The sequence below is a fragment of the Cervus canadensis genome, chromosome 11, assembly GCF_019320065.1.
Source record: "Cervus canadensis isolate Bull #8, Minnesota chromosome 11, ASM1932006v1, whole genome shotgun sequence".
NCBI lineage: Eukaryota > Metazoa > Chordata > Mammalia > Artiodactyla > Cervidae > Cervus > Cervus canadensis.
In genome coordinates this window covers 46,776,393-46,794,268 of record NC_057396.1, presented here as the reverse complement: position 1 = coordinate 46,794,268, position 17,876 = coordinate 46,776,393, and the positions used below count along the sequence as shown (strand labels likewise).

The window sequence follows — 17,876 nt, the reverse complement described above, 5'->3', positions numbered from 1 at the left end:
ATTAAAAAGCCGAGACATCACTTTGCCAACAAAAGTCTGCATAGTCAAAGCTATAGTTTTTCCAGTAGTCAAGTATGGACATGAGAGTTGGACCATAAAGAAGGCTGAGTGCCAAAGAATTGATTTCTTTGAATTGTGGTGCTGGAGAAGACTCTTGAGAGTCCCTTGTACAGCAAGGAAATCAAACCAGTCAATCTTAAAGGAAATTAACCCTCAATATTCACTGGAAGGACAGATGCTGAAACAGAAGCTCCAATATTTTGGCCACCTAATGCAAAGAGCTGACTCACTGGAAAAGACCCTGATGCTGGGAAAGACTGAAGGCAAAAGAAGGGGGCAGCAGAGGATAAAACTGTTAGATAGCATCACCAACTCAATGGACATGAATCTGAGCAAACATCCTTCTTTATCTTGTGTACCTTTTTTGATTTAAAAGTCTATTTTGATAAAACTCCTAGAGGAGAACATAGGCAAAACACTCTCCGACATAAACCACAGCAAGATCCTCTATGACCCACCTCCCAGAATATTGGAAATAAAAGCAAAACTAAACAAATGGGACCTAATGAAACTTAAAAGCTTTTGCACAACAAAGGAAACTATAAGTAAGGTGAAAAGACAGCCCTCAGATTGAGAGAAAATAATAGCAAATGAAGAAACAGACAAAGGATTAATCTCAAAAATATACAAGCAACTCTTGAAGCTCAATTCCAGAAAAATAAATGACCCAATCAAAAAATGGGCCAAAGAACTAAACAGACATTTCTCCAAAGAAGACATACAGATGGCTAACAAACACATGAACAGATGCTCAACATCACTCATTATCAGAGAAATGCAAATCAAAACCACAATGAGGTACCATTACACGCCAGTCAGGATGGCTGCTATCCAAAAGTCTACAAGCAATAAATGCTGGAGAGGGTGTGGAGAAAAGGGAACCCTCTTACACTGTTGGTGGGAATGCAAACTAGTACAGCCGCTATGGAGAACAGTGTGGAGATTTCTTAAAAAACTGGAAATAGAACTGCCATATGACCCAGCAATCCCACTTCTGGGCATACACACTGAGGAAACCAGATCTGAAAGAGACACATGCACCCCAATGTTCATCGCAGCACTGTTTATAATAGCCAGGACATGGAAGCAACCTAGATGCCCATCAGCAGATGAATGGATAAGGAAGCTGTGGTACATATACACCATGGAATATTACTCAGCCATTAAAAAGAATTCATTTGAACCAGTTCTAATGAGATGGATGAAACTGGAGCCCATTATACAGAGTGAAGTAAGCCAGAAAGATAAAGAACATTACAGCATACTAACACATATATATGGAATTTAGAAAGATGGTAACGATAACCCTATATGCAAAACAGAAAAAGAGACACAGAAGTACAGAACAGACTTTTGAACTCTGTGGGAGAAGGTGAGGGTGGGATGTTGCGAAAGAACAGCATGTATATTATCTATGGTGAAACAGGTCACCAGCCCAGGTGGGATGCATGAGACAAGTGCTCGGGCCTGGTGCACTGGGAAGACCCAGAGGAATCGTGTGGAGAGGGAGGTGGGAGGGGGGATCGGGATGGGGAATACGTGTAAATCTATTGCTGATTCATGTCAATGTATGAAAACCCACTGAAAAAATAAATAAATAAATAAATAAATTTAAAAAAAAATAAATAAATAAAAGTCTATTTTGTCTGACATTCAAGAGCCACCAGCTCTTTCTTGGTTATCATTTGCATCAAATATATTTTTCCATCCTTTTACTTTTATCTCATTTCTTTGTATCTAGAGTATCTTGCAGACAGTATATGGATGGATAATGTGTTTTCTTAAATCAATCTGACAATCTGCCTTTTTAAAGGAGAATTTAATTCACTTGCATTTCAAGTAATTACTAATAAGGAACCATTTATTTCTGCCATTTAGCTATATGTTTTGTATGTTTCACATTTTTGTTTCTCATTTCCTCTTAGTATCTTTATAGGTCTCTCTGCTCTCCGACCCTGCCTTCTCATCACTTGCTACATTGCCTCCCCACTGTCATTGCCTTTTTAAAATATTAATCTAAAGATTCACTGGAGGCTTGGTCTTTCTCATCTATTTGAATAGCTCCTGATGAACAGTTCCTTCATGAATCTATCCCACAATGTTAAAATGAAGGACCTACCTTTTCTGGCCATGATAGTAGGTTCAGGGGCTAGCCCAGTTTTCACCATCTGAATCACTTGTCCCTTAAAGGCACATTCACCACACACCATTCATACACACAGTTTATTATTATTATCGATTCCTTGCCTACATGAGGCCTGGGTTAGGTTGGACTCTAGAATACTTAAGAAGAGTCTCTTGATGACTGGTAAACAAAGAAATGAGCAAAGTGGCTTACATTGTAGGAGCGGGGATGTCTCTGTTTCCACTGCACCAGGAGCAGCTGGGCCACCACCAAGGTAGCGATAAGGATGAGGACCATTTCAGCATGCATGGCTTCGTGGCCGCGATGCTTGGCATGCATGCGTGCGTGCTCAACCCTGAAAGCCAAACAGATGCAGTGAGCTAGGTCAGGGATGGTGTGGTGATAAAGGGGCAGTGCTTTCCAGGGATACCTACTGGTCTATAGCTCAGAACACACTGTTTTAAAAAATAATAAAAATTTTATTTTTAGCTGCACATGGTCTCTGTTGCTGCATGTGGGCTCTCCTTAGCTGTGGTGAGAGGGGGCTACTCTCCAGTTGCAGTGCGCAGGCTTCAGTAGCTGTGGGGCACAGGCTTAGTTATTCTGAGGCATGCGGAATCTTCTTAGACCAGGGATTGAACCTGTGTCTCCTGCATTGGCAGGCAGATTCTTAACCACTGGACCACAAAGGAAGTCCAGAACATATTCTTAAACTGTACAAATTAGGGGCTAGAAGGACACATGCCTTAGAAGACAGGAATTCTGAGACAGAACAGGAGTTCTAGGGGCTCCAGTCACCAAGGTTAGGTATGGGGTTAAAGGTTGGTGGTCTGCTCCCCACCCCTAATGGTAGCAACAGTGGATTCCTTTCTATTTTGGTCCTATTTCAACCTGTCACAGGAAGGAGAAAGTAACCGAGAAAGAAGATCACAGCCATAAAGGCTCATACTCTTATTCAATGATATTTATGACACCAATAAAGGAGTAATATTGCAAATGTGTGCTAATTTCAAGGTTAAAGTCTTGCTTTATTTGTCCTACCCTCTCTGTCAGGATCAGAGATCCTTAAGACTAAAGCCTGAAAAATCTGAACTGCTTCAGCTTTATACTACTTCACTATCAGTGTCCAGAGGTAAATAGTCTCTTCATGGGCTCAAGGACAGAAAAGCTAGAAACTCTTATTTAATCCAAGGCTGGCATTCTCTTGTCTTGAGGATTGGCAGAGAGTGATTCCCTTGGCCAATACAGGCAAAAAGTTTCCTCTGAGAACAGAAAAGTCAATCCTACCATTCTGGGTCAGAGTCAGTTAACGGAGAGGAATAAAGGAATTAGAAAACTGAATACAAATGTAACCTGTGGTCAGGAGTTTTGGTGCAAGTTCTTCATGGTGGTGATGGTGGGGGTTTAGTCGCTCTGTTGTGTCCAACTCTGTGACCCCATGGACTGTAGCCTGCCAGGCTTCTCTGTCCATAGTATTCTCCTGGCAAGGACACTGGAGTGGGTTGCCATTTCCATCTCCACCCAGCAAGTTCTCCATACCAGAGAGTATCAGGGAGAAAGGGAAAGGACACATAAATAGTATGTATCTTCATGGAATTCCCAAGGGCAATGAGAGACTAAACAAGAACCACCAGTGGGATGCATTATAGACAGATAAATCATAAAGAAATATAGCAAAAAGTTAGTTGTAGATTCTAGGTGGTAGGTACAAGGGTGTTCACTGTACAATTCTTTCAACTTTTCTGTACAGGAGATTTTTCATAATATAATAAAACATTAGGTGGGAAGATTTGGTAGGCAGCCAAATGTCAGCCAGCCAGGCAGCCACAGTACCTAAGGGTTAATCTTACATAAATTGTTATCCTAGGTGGGAGAATCTGACAAAATATATTAATACAGGGAGAAGTCAGAAACTTAGGTTCAGAAACACCTATGTGATCTTAGCCAAGAGAATGTACATCTCTTCACCACAATTTCTTCATCTATCAAAAGGAGTCTATATCTTTTCTGCCTCCCTCATAGGATTATTTGTTGCCCAAACTAAAAGGGCAATGGATATTTAAAAACCTATGGGCTGTGGGGAGTTATAAAGACAATAAAAGATAAGTTTCCTATTTTCAGACAGTATATAACTGATTGAATGTGTACAAGAAATCAAAGAAAGGATTGAGAAAAAATAGAAGTCATCTAGCTCAAATTTGCAATCCTGTGTTGGAATACCTCCATTGGCTGAGAATATATGTCTCTTAAAGTAACCTATTTAGAACCAGCAGTGTCTGACACATTTTTAGTACTCATATGTGCCTATGAAGGAGTAAAATTCTAATGCTTTAAGAAGCAGGAAGCTCAGTATCTCACAATATATGATTTTTTTTTTTTTTTTTAGTATTTATTTATCTGCCCCAGATCTTAGATGTGGCATGTGAGAACTAATTCCCTCATCACGGATTGAACCTGGGTCTCCTACATTGGGAGTATGAAGCCTTAGTCAATGGACCACCAGGGAAGTTCCAATATACACGATTATTTTAATGATGTTTCTGATAATGAGATAAAATCTATCTTACTACAGCATCAATCCTTCAGACTTAATTCTATGCTCTGGAACATATCCACTCTCTCTTTCCCAATGCTGCCCCTTCAAATATTTGTCATAGTATTATTAAAAAAAACAAAAAACAAAACCAGGCTTCCCTGGTGGTTCAGTGGTAAAGAATCCACCTCCTAATGCAGGAGAAACAGGTTCAATCTCTGATCTGGGAAGATCCCGGATGCCACGAAGCAACTAAGCCTGTCCACAACTACTAAGCCTGCACTCTAGAGTCCCAGAGCTGCAACTACTGAAGTCCATGGCCTAGAGCCATGCTTCGCAACAAGTGAAGCCACTGCAAACTAGAAAGTAGTCCCTGCTTGCTGGAACGAGAGAAAAGGCCCTTGCAGCAAAGAAGACCCAGCACAACCAAAAATAAATATGAATAAATAATTTTGTTTTAATTCCTTAAAAAAAAAATCCTGTTCTTACCACCATTTTCCTGGGCCCTTTTAGGCTAACAGTTCTAAATCTTTTAAACATGCATATAACATAATGTGAAGACCATTAATTCTGAATGCCTTCTAGATGTATTTAGCTAAAGATCTTTTAATGTGTAGTATTTACAATACAATCAGTGTGGACTCAGCAAAATAGAACACAGTACTACTGTTACTTCCCTTAAGGCAGATAGCATACTTTCAATGAACACGTTCCAAAATGTGGAATATTTTGGTAGCTCAGGTATAGAACTGGCGCATATTACACTTAAAGTCACCTAAAATCTTGTCATTTGAGTCACTATCTTTGCCATTCTATATTTTTATCATCAATAGTTTTCCTCTAAATGAAGTGCTTTTTTCTCACTATTAAAACTTCACTGGGTTGATTTCAGCTCATTGGTCAGCTACCTTGTGAAGTTTGAGGGATAAGCACTCTTGAAACTCATTTACTGAGGAGAAATAATGACAATAAGATATTTGTTGACTCACTCTGGTTACAAAGCAAGTTAGTAGCAGATGTGAGATCAGAAGATACATCTCCCATTTTCTCAAACAGAGCTCTCTGCCCTGGTTCCCAGATAATGATGATGCTAATGATGATAACCATCCTCAAAACAGGTAACACTTACTGGAAGTTTACCACATGCCAGGCACTGTTCTAAGAATTTCACAATTATTAATGTTCACAACAACTCTATTATGGATACTGTAGTTTTCCTCATTTTACAAATTGGACAAACTAAGGTAATATGAAGTAAACTTGCCCAAGATCACATCACTAGGAAATGGCAGAAGTAGTATTCAAACCCAGATGGATGGTTTGGTGCAATTATCTATTTACTCCTAAGGATTGAGGGAGCTACCCAGGAGTGATTCAAATACTGGGAAAGATCTCAAATGACCTGTCCTCCTCGTCACAGGTCACTGCCTCCTGCAGACAAGGAAGCAAAAAGGGCAGGTATCCAACTCTATCAGTAGGATTAATCTATGGTTCCCACCATGAGGGGCCCGTTCTGTCACACTTACTTCCATTGCTCCTCTGGAGAGAGTTCTGACATATCCACCTGTAGAAAGACACCACCATAAACATCCATTACTGTCTTAGAACTGTTCCTGCCCAACATACAGGGATCACACATTTGCTAGCGTTAAAAGTATGAATCAGGATTTGTGGGATATGAAGCTCGATAAAATATTCTGTCATATAACACCATCTGACTCTAATTGGCCTCCTTAGACTAAGCATCAGTCCCTGTTCTGCTGTCAGTGGTATGACCTTCCAACCGCAAAGCTCCAGTTCTATTTGTTAGTCTTACCCTTTTATAGCAGGATTTCTTAAACCTGGACACTAGTGATAGTCTGGGACTGGTTAATTCTCTGGGTTGTTTGGGAAGGGGGTGTTTTGTAGATTGTATAATGTATAGGCATCCCTGGCCTCTACCCATAGGTGCCAGTAGCATCTTCACAGATACAACAACCAAAAAAGTCTACAGATATTATCAACTGTCCCTTGGGGGATGAAAAACTGCCCCCAGGTGAAAAACCACTGCTCTAGAATAACACTAGAAAAGTGGTGGGATTGCATCACTGACTCAATGGATATGAGTTTGAACAAACTCCAGGAGATGGTGAAGGACAGGGAAGCCTGGCATGCTGCAGTCCATGGGGTCACAAAGAGTCGGACACAACAGAGCGAATGAACAACAGAATAATACTAAATTCTTTGAGTTCAGAACTGAAGTCTTCTACTCCCTTGTAGCCATATGGAAGAAAACCCAAACCTCAGGACATAAGTCACTCAATATGTTCTTACATTGAACTGAGCTGAAAATGCCTTTTTTTTCCCTCTTTTTTTCTTTCAGGGGAAAGCGTGAACGCAGTCCCCCACTACCACAAATTATGCAGTCGAGTTTCCCACATTTGGGGAAATCGCAGAGGTCAGCACATCCGGAGTGCAATGGATAAGCCTCGCCCTGGGAAAACCACCTTTGTGATCATGGTATCTCCCCTGCCAGGTAAGTATTGAAAATGCTTTTTGATGTAGAGAAGAAAAGCCCTCATAAACACTCAGAGGAATCAATAAACATATATTCCTTTAGCACTTATGAAGTTCAAGACCCAGTTTCCCACTGTTCCTCTGATAACTTCAGAAAAGTACCTTAAGTGGAATGTTTGAAGTAAAATGGGCAGAACTCCACTCTGCTACTAAGTAAATTGGTACATATTTACCATGCATCTTTTACGTGTGTGCACTGGGAATGTTCACCATTGCTTAAGGAGGGGTTTCTGGTTTCTACATATCCCATCTAGGGAAGGAAGGAAAGGGAGGAAAGAAAGGAAAGGGAGAAAAAGAAAAAGGGGAGGGATAGGACGGTAGGGAGAACAGGGGAAGAGAGAGAGGAAGAGAGAAACAATATCCCAAGGCTTCCCATAGCCAACAAAGGTAATGAAATCAACCACCCCCTTGTCCTACTTTACACTGTCTCACAGAATTTATTCAAGTGACCTGACTCAGCCCTTCATCTCCCTGAAAGGTCAGAGGTCCTCTCCAAGAGAGGACAAGTAGATGTAGGAAATGGAAAGGCCCAGCTGGGTGGCACCTGAGCAGACAATTTAGAACCACAGTCTTACATTATCTTAGATATGCTTTCCAAGTGATCTAACTGCTGCTTAAATCCAGGGCCAGGGCCAGGGTGACATAAGCAAGGCATCGAGGACTCAAAATTTACAGAGGCACACATTTTCAGGTACTGACCCTGCACTTGCATGACCTTAAGGGTGAGTGCCTCCTTCAAGTCTGTGCCCTGCACTTTGTATGCTTCACCCTAGGCCAAGTCCTGCTTATGTTTCTCTTGCTCCCATTCTAGATAATCTCACAGAGCTAAGGAGAATACACTGCTTTTGTGTCTTTCAAGAACAGCAGAGCTGAGCATATATTAAACACTCAATGAGAACTTATGGAATTGAACAGAATTCCTTCCAAGAGGAATAATAAGTAAGTATGCTGACAAACCAGCATCCTACCTGGAGATGCTTAAATGAGGATGTAAACAAACACTTGAAAAATACCTAATGAGCATCTGGGAAATAAGTATTTGTTTTCTGGAGGCACCTAGAAATCATGCTTTAAAAAACTGCATGTCAAGCAACAAATGCTGGAGAGGGTGTGGAGAAAAGGTAACTCTCTTACACTGTTGGTGGGAATGCAAACTAGTACAGCCACTATGGAGAACAGTGTGGAGATTCCTTAAAAAACTGGAAATACAACTGCCATATGACACAGCAATCCTACTCCTGGGCATACACACCGAGGAAACCAGATCTGAAAGAGACACGTACACCCCAATGTTCATCACAGCACTGTTTATAATAGCCAGGACATGGAAGCAACCTAGATGCCCATCAGCAGACGAATGGATAAGGAAGCTGTGGTACATATACACCATGGAATATTACTCAGCCATTAAAAAGAATTCATTTGAATCAGTTCTAATGAGATGGATGAAACTGGAGCCCATTATACAGAGTGAAATAAGCCAGAAAGATAAAGACCAATACACTATACTAACGCATATATATGGAATTTTAAAAGATGGTAACGATAACCCTATATGCAAAACAGAAAAAGAGACACAGATGTACAGAACAGACTTTTGGACTCTGTGGGAGAAGGCGGGACTGGGATGTTCTGAGAGAATAGCATTGAAACAAGTATACTATCAAGGGTGAAACAGATCGCCAGCCCAGGTTGGATGCATGAGACAAGTGCTCAGGGCTGGTGCACTGGGAAGACCCAGAGGGATGGGGTGGGGAGGGAGGCGGGAGGGGGGATCGGGATGGCGAACACATGTAAATCCATGGTTGATACATGTCAATGTATGGCAAAAACCACTACAATATTGTAAAGTAATTAGCCTCCAACTAATAAAAATAAATGATAAAAAACAAAATAAATAAAAAAAATAAAAAATAAATAACTGCATGTCAAAACAAAACAACACAACACAACTACATGTTCAAAAAAGCAAGACAAGTCTGTTGAATGGAAAACAAGGAAGATCCAGAGAACCGGGCCAGGCATGGGGACACCTCTCTGTGAGACAGTGGTCAAGCATGCTACTGTTTGTGCCTTAAAGTATCTCTCACTGGAAAATAGATTGTCTTCTGACTTCATTGTGGGGCTGTGAGAATATACTAGTATTATATTGCAAATGATTTCACTGCCTTTCCTCCTAGGAGCGTATGTGCTCAGTTGCTAAGTCATGTCCAACTCTTTGCGACCCCATGGACTGTAGCCCATCACAGTCCTCTGTCCATGGAATTTTCCAGGCAAGAATACAGAAGTGAGTTGCCATGCCCTTCTCAAGGGAATCTTCCCAACTTAGGGATCGAACTTTAATCTCCTGAGTGTATTTTACAAAGTACTTGGAGAGGCCAGGGAACTGAATGTTGGTGAAGCACAGGGCAGTGATGCTTTCAGGGCCTCAGGGAAAGCTCAGAAGGGCAAGCTCTTAAGCTGAGACTAGACCTGGTGCTTAAAGGACCATTTAGCATTTCGTGGAGTAGTACGAGTACTGGAGTGGAGTAATGCTAAGAGTCAAGAAATGATGTGGCTTTAATATTTCCATCCTGAACCAAAAGATTTTAAAGATTATATCCAAACCAGTCATCCAGCTCAAGTGGAAAAACAAGGAAAGCTATAAGCTATATCTGTAAGTAAGCTGTACCCTAGAAATACATTTGCATTTTTCCCCTAACTAATGAGTTTATTCATCTGGGGCTAAGCATTAAGTCATTCATGTCCCCTGTCCAGGCTCAGGTAGCTAATTAGGCAGGCTCTCAGGGTAGGACTGATAGGCCCATATTCCACTCCTAAGACTCATACACAGAATGTCTTTTTGACAATCAATCACTACTCTCCTAGGATTTCACAAAGTTTCTAGTTATGTAAATCTACCAAAGTCCAGATTTGAAAGAAGTTAAACCAAAAATGTCAGGCAGAAGACAAGATAAAATTTCACAAAAATGAAAAAGGATCTGCAGTTGACTGATATATTTTCTCAGGTGCAAAACACAGCTGGATCCACCAGTGTAATCCCACAAGCAGGCCTCTGTCCCCCACAAATACTGATACTCTGGGGTCTCTTGAGTCTTTACACAGACCAATTAGTTTGTCCCTTCAGCCCTTCTCTTCTACCAAACCACATTCTCCCTTCCTGCAAAATGTTAGCCAAATCCTCCTGGATCCAGAAAGGCCTATTAGACTGACCCCACTCACTGAAGGGGAAAAAAAAAATCTTCACTGCTTTGAGCATGAGCCACAGTCCAGAAGCATCAGCACCCTGAGAGCTTAAAAACAGAGGCTTCAGAATCCATCCCAGACCTCCTGGATCAGAAGTTGCATTTAATAAGATACCCGGGTAATTCACATGCACATAAAAGCACTGCTATTGCATTCCAGCACTCACATTCAGTCTGTTCTACAGTCACACACCTCCACGCACCTAAACTGCTTTTGTTAACAGCTTTTCTGAGATCTAATTCACATAGCATATAATTCACCCATTTAAAATGTGCTAGTCACTGTTTTCAGTATATGCAGAGTTGTGCTACCATTACTGCTATTTAAATTTAGAACGTTTTTACCATTCTCAAAATGAAACCATATACCAGTCAGCCATCACTCTGCAACATCCCTCAGCCCAAGAAACCACTAATTTAATTTAATTTCGATCTCTATCTACACATTTGCCTATTCTAGGCATTTCATTTCATCACATTCATATACATATACATTCATTACATTCATTCATTACATTTCATATAAATAAGATTTGACAGTATGTGGTCTTTAGGGAATGGCTTCTTTCGCTTAGCATATTTTCAGTGTTGCTACAGATATTATAGTCATTCCTTTTTACTGCCAAATAATACTATATTCTATGGATATACAATATTTTCTTTGCCCATTCATCAGCTGATGGACATTTGCCCTGTTTACAGCTTTGTGCTATTATAAATAATGCTGTTATGAACATTCACTTACAAGTTTTTATACAGACATGATTTCATTTCGCTTGAGCATTATTTAGTAGTGGAACTGTCTGGTTATATGGTAACTCTATGCCTAACCTTTGGAAGAACTGCCACCCTGTTTTCCACAGCAGTTGCACCATTTTACATGCCCACCAGCAGTGCATGAGAGTTCCAATTCCTCCACATCATTGACAACACTTGGTATTATCTTTTTGGTAAAAAGCATCCCACTGGGTGTGAAATGGTAGATTAATGTGATTTTGATTTTGCATTCCTCTGATGTATAACGACATTGAGCACCTTGTCATATGACTATCAGCCATTCATGTATCTTCTTTGGAGAAAAGTTTATCCAGATTCTTCATCCACTCCTTAAAAATAGACTTTTCCCCCAGCAGTTTTAGGTTCACAAACTTCCCTGGTGGCTCAGACAGTAAAGAGTCTGCCTACAATGCAGGAGCTGCTGCTGCTGCTGCGTCACCTCAGTCGTGTCCGACTCTGCGACCCCATAGACGGCAGCCCACCAGGCTCCTCCGTCCCTGGGATTCTCCAGGCAAGAACACTGGAGGGGGTTGCCATTTCCTTCTCCAATGCATCAAAGTGAAAAGTGAAAGGGAAGTCGCTCAGTCGTGTCCAACTCTTAGTGACCCCATGGACTGCAGCCTACCAGGCTCTTCCGTCCATGGGATTCTCCAGGCAAGGGTACTGGAGTGGGGTGCCATTGTCTTCCAGGTTCAACCCCTGGGTCAGGAAGATCTCCTGGAGAAGGAAATGGCAACCCACTCCAGCATCTTGCCTGGAAAATCCCATGGATGGAGGAGTCTGGTAGGCTATAGTCCATGGGGTCACAAAGAGTCAGACACAACTGAGCGACTTCACTTTTAGGTTCACAACAAAACTGAGTGGGAAGCAGAATTTTCCATATGCTCCCTGCTCCTCAATATGCACAGCCTCCCCCACCAACATCCCTCATCAGAGAAGTATCTTTGTGCCAACTGAGGAACCTACATTGACATATCACCCAAAGTCCATAGTTTAACTCAGAGTTCACTACTGATGTACATTCTATAGGCTAGGACAAACATAACATTCTTATGGACACGTATCCATAAACAAGAGTATCATGAAGAGTAGTCTTACGGACCTAAAAATTCTCTGTGCTCCTCTTATTCATCCCTCCATCCTCCCTAATCCCTAGCAACCACTACTCTTTTTACCATCTCCATAGTATCACCTTTTCCATAAAGTTGAAATCATGTAGTACATAGCCTTTTCACATTGGCTTCTTTCACTTAGTAACATGCATTTAATATTCCTCCATGTATTTTCATGGTTTAAGAGCTCATTTCTGTTTTTAGTACTGAATAAAATTCCACTGCCTAGAAGTACCACAGTTTATTTATCCATTCGCCTACTAAGACACTATGTGTGTGCTGAGTCACTCAGTCATGCCCGACTCTGCAACCCCCGGAACTACAGCTTGCCATGCTCCTCTGTCCATGGAATTTTCCAGGCAAGAATACTGGAATGGGCTGTCATTTCCTACTCCAGGGGATCTTCCCAATGTAGGGATTGAATATGTGTCTCTTTGTCTCCTGCACTGTCAGGCAGATTCTTTACCACTGGGCCACCTGGGAAGCAAAAGACATCTTGGTTGCTTCCAAATTTTGGCAATTACGAATTAAGCTGCTATAAAGATGTGTGTACAAGTTTCTGTATGAACATACATTTTCAGCTCCTTTGGGGATATACTAAGGAGCACAACTCCTGGATATGGTATGGTAATAGTTAAGTTTAGTTTTGCAAGAAACCGCCAATCTACCTTCCAAAGTTTGATGGAAGATATTATCTTGCATTCCCACCAGAAATGAATGACAGTTCCCGTTGCTCCACATTCTCCCAGTATTTGGTAGTGTCACTGTCTCAGATTCTGATGATTCTAGTAGGTGTGTAGTGGTATCTCATGCTGTTTTAATTTGAATTTCGCTGACTACATGAGGTGGGACATCTTTCATACGCTTATTTTCTATCTATATATCTTCTTTGGTGGGCAGTATGTTAAAGTCTCTAGATTACTTTTTAAACAGGTTTTCTTCTTATTACTGAGTTGAAACAGTTCTTTGTATATTTTGGATAATGGTCCTTTATTTCTTTGTCTATTTATTTATGGCTGTTTCAGGTCTTAGTTGTGGCATGTGGGATCCTGGGCTTCCCAGGTGGCTCAGTGGTAAAGAATCTGCCTGCCAATGCAGGAGATGCAAGAGACATGGGTTCAATCCCTGGGTTGGGAAGATCCCCTGGAAGAGTAAATGACAACCCACTCGAGTATTTCTTGCCTGGAAAACTCCACGGACAGAGCAGCCTGGTGGGCCACAGTCCATGGGGTCATAAAGGATCGGACACAACTGCAAACACACACACACGTGGCATCTCAGTTCCCCAACCAGAGATTTAACCTGCATGCTCTGCACTGGAGGGTGGATTCTTAACCATTGAACCACCAGGGAAGTCCCTGACAATCTTTTTTCCTGACAATCTCTTGTAATTGATGCATTTAAACAACTAATGTTCAAAGTGATTATTGATACAGTTGGATTAATATTTACTATATTTGTTACTGTTTTCCATGTGTTGCCCTTATCTGTTTCTATTTTTGTCTTCTTTTTCTGCCTTTTGTAGTTTTAACTGGAAATATTATATGATTACATTTCCTTTCCTTTCTTAGCTTATCAATTATACCTTTTTTTTTGACCACACTGTGCAGTCTGTGGGATCTTAGTTCCCCAACCAGGGATTAAACCTGGGCCATCAGCAGTGAGAGCACAGAGTTGTGACCACTGGACCACCATGGAATTCCCTACACTTTTTACTTCTTTGAGGTTGCTCTAGAATTTGCAGTATACATAAATACTAAAATCTACTTTCAAATAATACTGTATCACGTGACATAGTGTGATACCTTATAACAACAAAACAATCTTAATTCCTCCTCTCATCCTTTGTATCACTGCTGTCATTCATTTCACTTATCCATAAATACACATACATACACAAGCATATGCAGTCAAATGTAGTGTCGGTATTACAGCTTTCAAAAAACTATTCACTGTTATATCAATCAACAACTTGTAAACTAAAAGAGCAACTACAAAATTCCTATAGCTTATATATTTAATGGTGAAAGACTGAATGCTTTTCCCCTAAGATCAGAAATAATGTCAGGATGTCCACCCTCACCACTACTATTCAACATACACTGAAGTTTCTGGCCAGCAAAATAAAGTGATAAAAGGTACAGATTAGAAAGAAATAAAACTGTCCTTATTTGCAGATGACATGATGGCCTACACAGAAAATCCCAAAGAATCTATGAAAAAAAATTCTAAAATAACAGCGTTCAGCAAGGTGGCAGAATATAAACATACACACAAAAGTTATATTTCTATATTAGCAAAGAACATGTGGAAAATGACATTTAAGATACAATAAAATTTACAATTAAAAGAAGAATTAGCAAAATAAATGTTTTTTCAGTCTACTTTCACTTACTCCCTTTCCAATGCTTTTCCTTTGTTTAGGTAGATCTGAGGTTCTGACCGCTCTTATTTTCCTCTCTCTAAACAACGTTTAATATTTCTTGAAAGACAAGCTTCCGTATGTGCTCAGTCATGTCTGACCCTTTGCCACACTGTGGACGGTAGCCCGCCAGGCTCCTCTGCCCATGGGACTTTCCAGGCAAGAATACCGGAGTGGGTTGCCACTTCCTTCTCCAGGCTACCTTCCTGATGCAGGGATCAAACCCGAGTCTCTTGAATCTCGGCACTGGCAGGTGGATTCTTTACCACTAGTGCCACCGGAAGCAAGACAGCCTACTAGCAACAAATTTGCTCTATTTTTGACTGTCTTTTTAAATTTTTTTATTTGGGTCTTTGTTGCTGCATACAGGCTTTCTCTAGTTCCAGTGAGCTGGGGCTACTCTAGTTGTGGTGCACAGGCTTCTTAATGTGGATGCTTCTCTTGTGAAACATGGGCTCAAAAGTCGTGGTGCACCAGCTTAGCTGCTCCCCGGCATGTGGAATCTTCCCAGACCAGGGATTGAATCTGTGTCCCGTGCACTGGCAGGTGGATTCTTAACCGCTGGACCATCAGGGAGATCCTATTTCTCCTCTTTTGAAGGCTGATTTTCAGGATACAGAAATCTAGGCTGATGGGGGTTTGTCTTTGCTCTTCTATAGGTAAAGTGTTTTCTCTGCTGGCTTCTTTCAGAATTTTTTTGTCTCTGATTTTCTATGATTTGAAAAATGATATGCCTAGTGGCGGCGGAGTGTGGGGGCAGAGGGGGAGGCACAGTGTTAGCATTTATCCTGCTTGGTGTTTTCTGAACTTCCTGCATCAGTGGTTTGGTGTCTGACATTAACTTGGGAAGATTCTCAGTCATTATTGATTAAAATATTTCTTTTGTTTCTCTCCTCCTCCTCCTGGTATTCCCATGATGCATCTGTCTCTTGCCTATTCAGGTCACTATAACAAAGTATCATTGACTAGGTGGCTTATAAACAACAAACATTGACTTCTCACATTTCTGAAGGGTGAAAATCCAGGATCAAGCACAAGCTGGAAGGGGTTAGGAAACTCTGAAGGGCCTCTTTTGTAAGGGCACAGATTTCAATTATGAGGGTTCTGCCTTCAGGACCTAATCACTTCCTAAAAGCCCCATCTCCTAACACCAATACCTTTAGGATTAGGATTTCAATATATGAATTTATGGGGAACACAAACATTCAGACCATAACAGCACACCCTTACTTTTGTAGTTGTCCCACCGTTCTTGGATATTGTTTTTTTCAAGTCTTTTTTTAAAAATTTTTTTAACTTTTATAAATTTCTACTGAAATATTCTCAAGCTCGGAGATTCTTTCTTTGGCCTTATCTAGTCTATTGATAAGCCCATCAAAGGCATTTTTCATTTCTGTCACGTTGTTTTCGATCTCTAAACATTTCTTTTTGATTCCTTCTTAGAATTTAAATTTATCTGCGTATAATGCCCAGTTGTTCTTGCATGTTGTCTAGTTTATCCATTTGAGCATTACTTAGCACAGTAATCAAAATTATTTTAAATTCCTGGTCTAGTAATCCCAACATCCCTGCCAGTGAAGTGAAGTCGCTTAGTCGTGTCCAACTCTTTGCAACCCCATGGACTGTAGCCCACCAGGCTCCTCAGTCCATGGAATTTTCCAGGCAAGAGTACTGGAGTGGGTTGCCATTTCCTTCTCCAGGGAATCTTCCCAACCCAGGGATCGAACCCGGGTCTGCCGCACTGCAAGCAGATGCTTTACCATCTGAGCCACCAGGGGTATATATATGCCTGCCAAAAATGGGTCTAATTCTGATACTTGGTCTGTCTCTTCAAAGTGTGTATTTTGCCTTTTAGTATACCTTGCAATTCTTTGATAGCTGGGTATGATATACCAGGTAAAAGGAATTTCTATAAATAGGGCTTTAGTACAGTGGTGGTAGGATGCTGGGGAGGAGCAGCCTTCTAGAGTTCTATGACTGGGTTTCAGTCTTTTAGTGAGTCTGTGCCTCTGGAATGTGAACTTCACAAGCGCTTGGCAGTGCCTCACCCACCCCTCTTAGGTGGGACACAATGGCTTAAGAGGACTGGAGTTGGGGATTTCCCTTATCCAACATGAAAAGCTAGAACTGGTTAGAGATGGGTATTTTCTTTCCCCTAGATCAGTCAGGCTGTGATAAAACCCCAAAAGGTTAGACTATAGTTAAACAGTTTCCCCTGATGGCAGATCTTAAGAACAGAATGCTCTGTAGTATTTTTAAAAGGTTCTTTCCCTGCCCTGCCACCCACAAAAGCACAAAGGGATTTTTCTCAGTACTCAATGTGAGAACCTGCCAGATACCTGGAAGGTCATTGTGGGGGCCCTGAATAACTATGAGTACCTGTGGAGTTTTTAACTTTGAGTTGTCCACACTGAGCCTCCAGCAATTTATTACAATCCAGGTTTCCCTGCTCCAATACTGGTTCCCACAGAGGTTTCTGCTTCTGTAAGTTGTGATTCAGGCCAGCAGTTTGTCTTCGTCCTATGACCTCACTTTTTTAAAGATCTAAGAATTGTTGATTTTTCAGTTTTTTCAGCTTTTTACTTGTTCTTAGGACAGAATAGTGATTTCCAAGCTTCTTACATGCCATATTGGAACCCTTCTGTCCATTTTTTAAAAGTAGGTTATTTATATTTTTATTGTTGAGTTATAAATGGTTTTTTTTATATATTCAGGATATAAAGTCTCTGATATATGACCTGCAAGTATTTTCTCTCATTCTGTGCCATGCTCAGTTGCTCAGTCGTGTCCGACTCTTTGCGACCCCATGGACTGTAGCCCGCCAGGCTCCTCTGTCCATGGAATTCGCCAGGCAAGAATAATGGAGAGGGTTGCCATGCCCTCCTCCAGGAGATCTTCCCAACCCAGGGATCGAACCCAGGTCTCATGCACTGCAGGCGGATTCTTTACCATCTGAGCCACCAGGTAAGTCCCCTTCTCCCATTCCGTGGGTTGCCTTTTTACTTTTTCTGGTGTTGTCCTTTGCAATACAAAAGTTTTTCATTTT

At 41.1% G+C, this 17,876-nt stretch overlaps 1 protein-coding gene and 1 non-coding gene across 4 annotated transcripts in view; both read right to left on the bottom strand.

The window, feature by feature from the left end:
* The window catches only part of RNF121 (ring finger protein 121), a 77,019-nt gene that overhangs the window by 37,264 nt on the left and 21,879 nt on the right, over positions 1 to 17,876 (bottom strand). For all 3 annotated transcript variants that reach the window (XM_043481237.1, XM_043481238.1, XM_043481239.1), the window contains 2 exons: positions 6,245 to 6,282; positions 2,399 to 2,540 (listed from right to left, as the gene is read on the bottom strand). In XM_043481237.1, the coding sequence (XP_043337172.1) occupies positions 2,399 to 2,540; positions 6,245 to 6,282 (180 nt within the window). The remainder of the gene's footprint in view (positions 1 to 2,398; positions 2,541 to 6,244; positions 6,283 to 17,876) is intronic.
* LOC122450698 lies at positions 7,078 to 7,241 on the bottom strand. Its single transcript, XR_006272195.1, has one exon. It is a non-coding gene; the product is annotated as a U1 spliceosomal RNA (small nuclear RNA).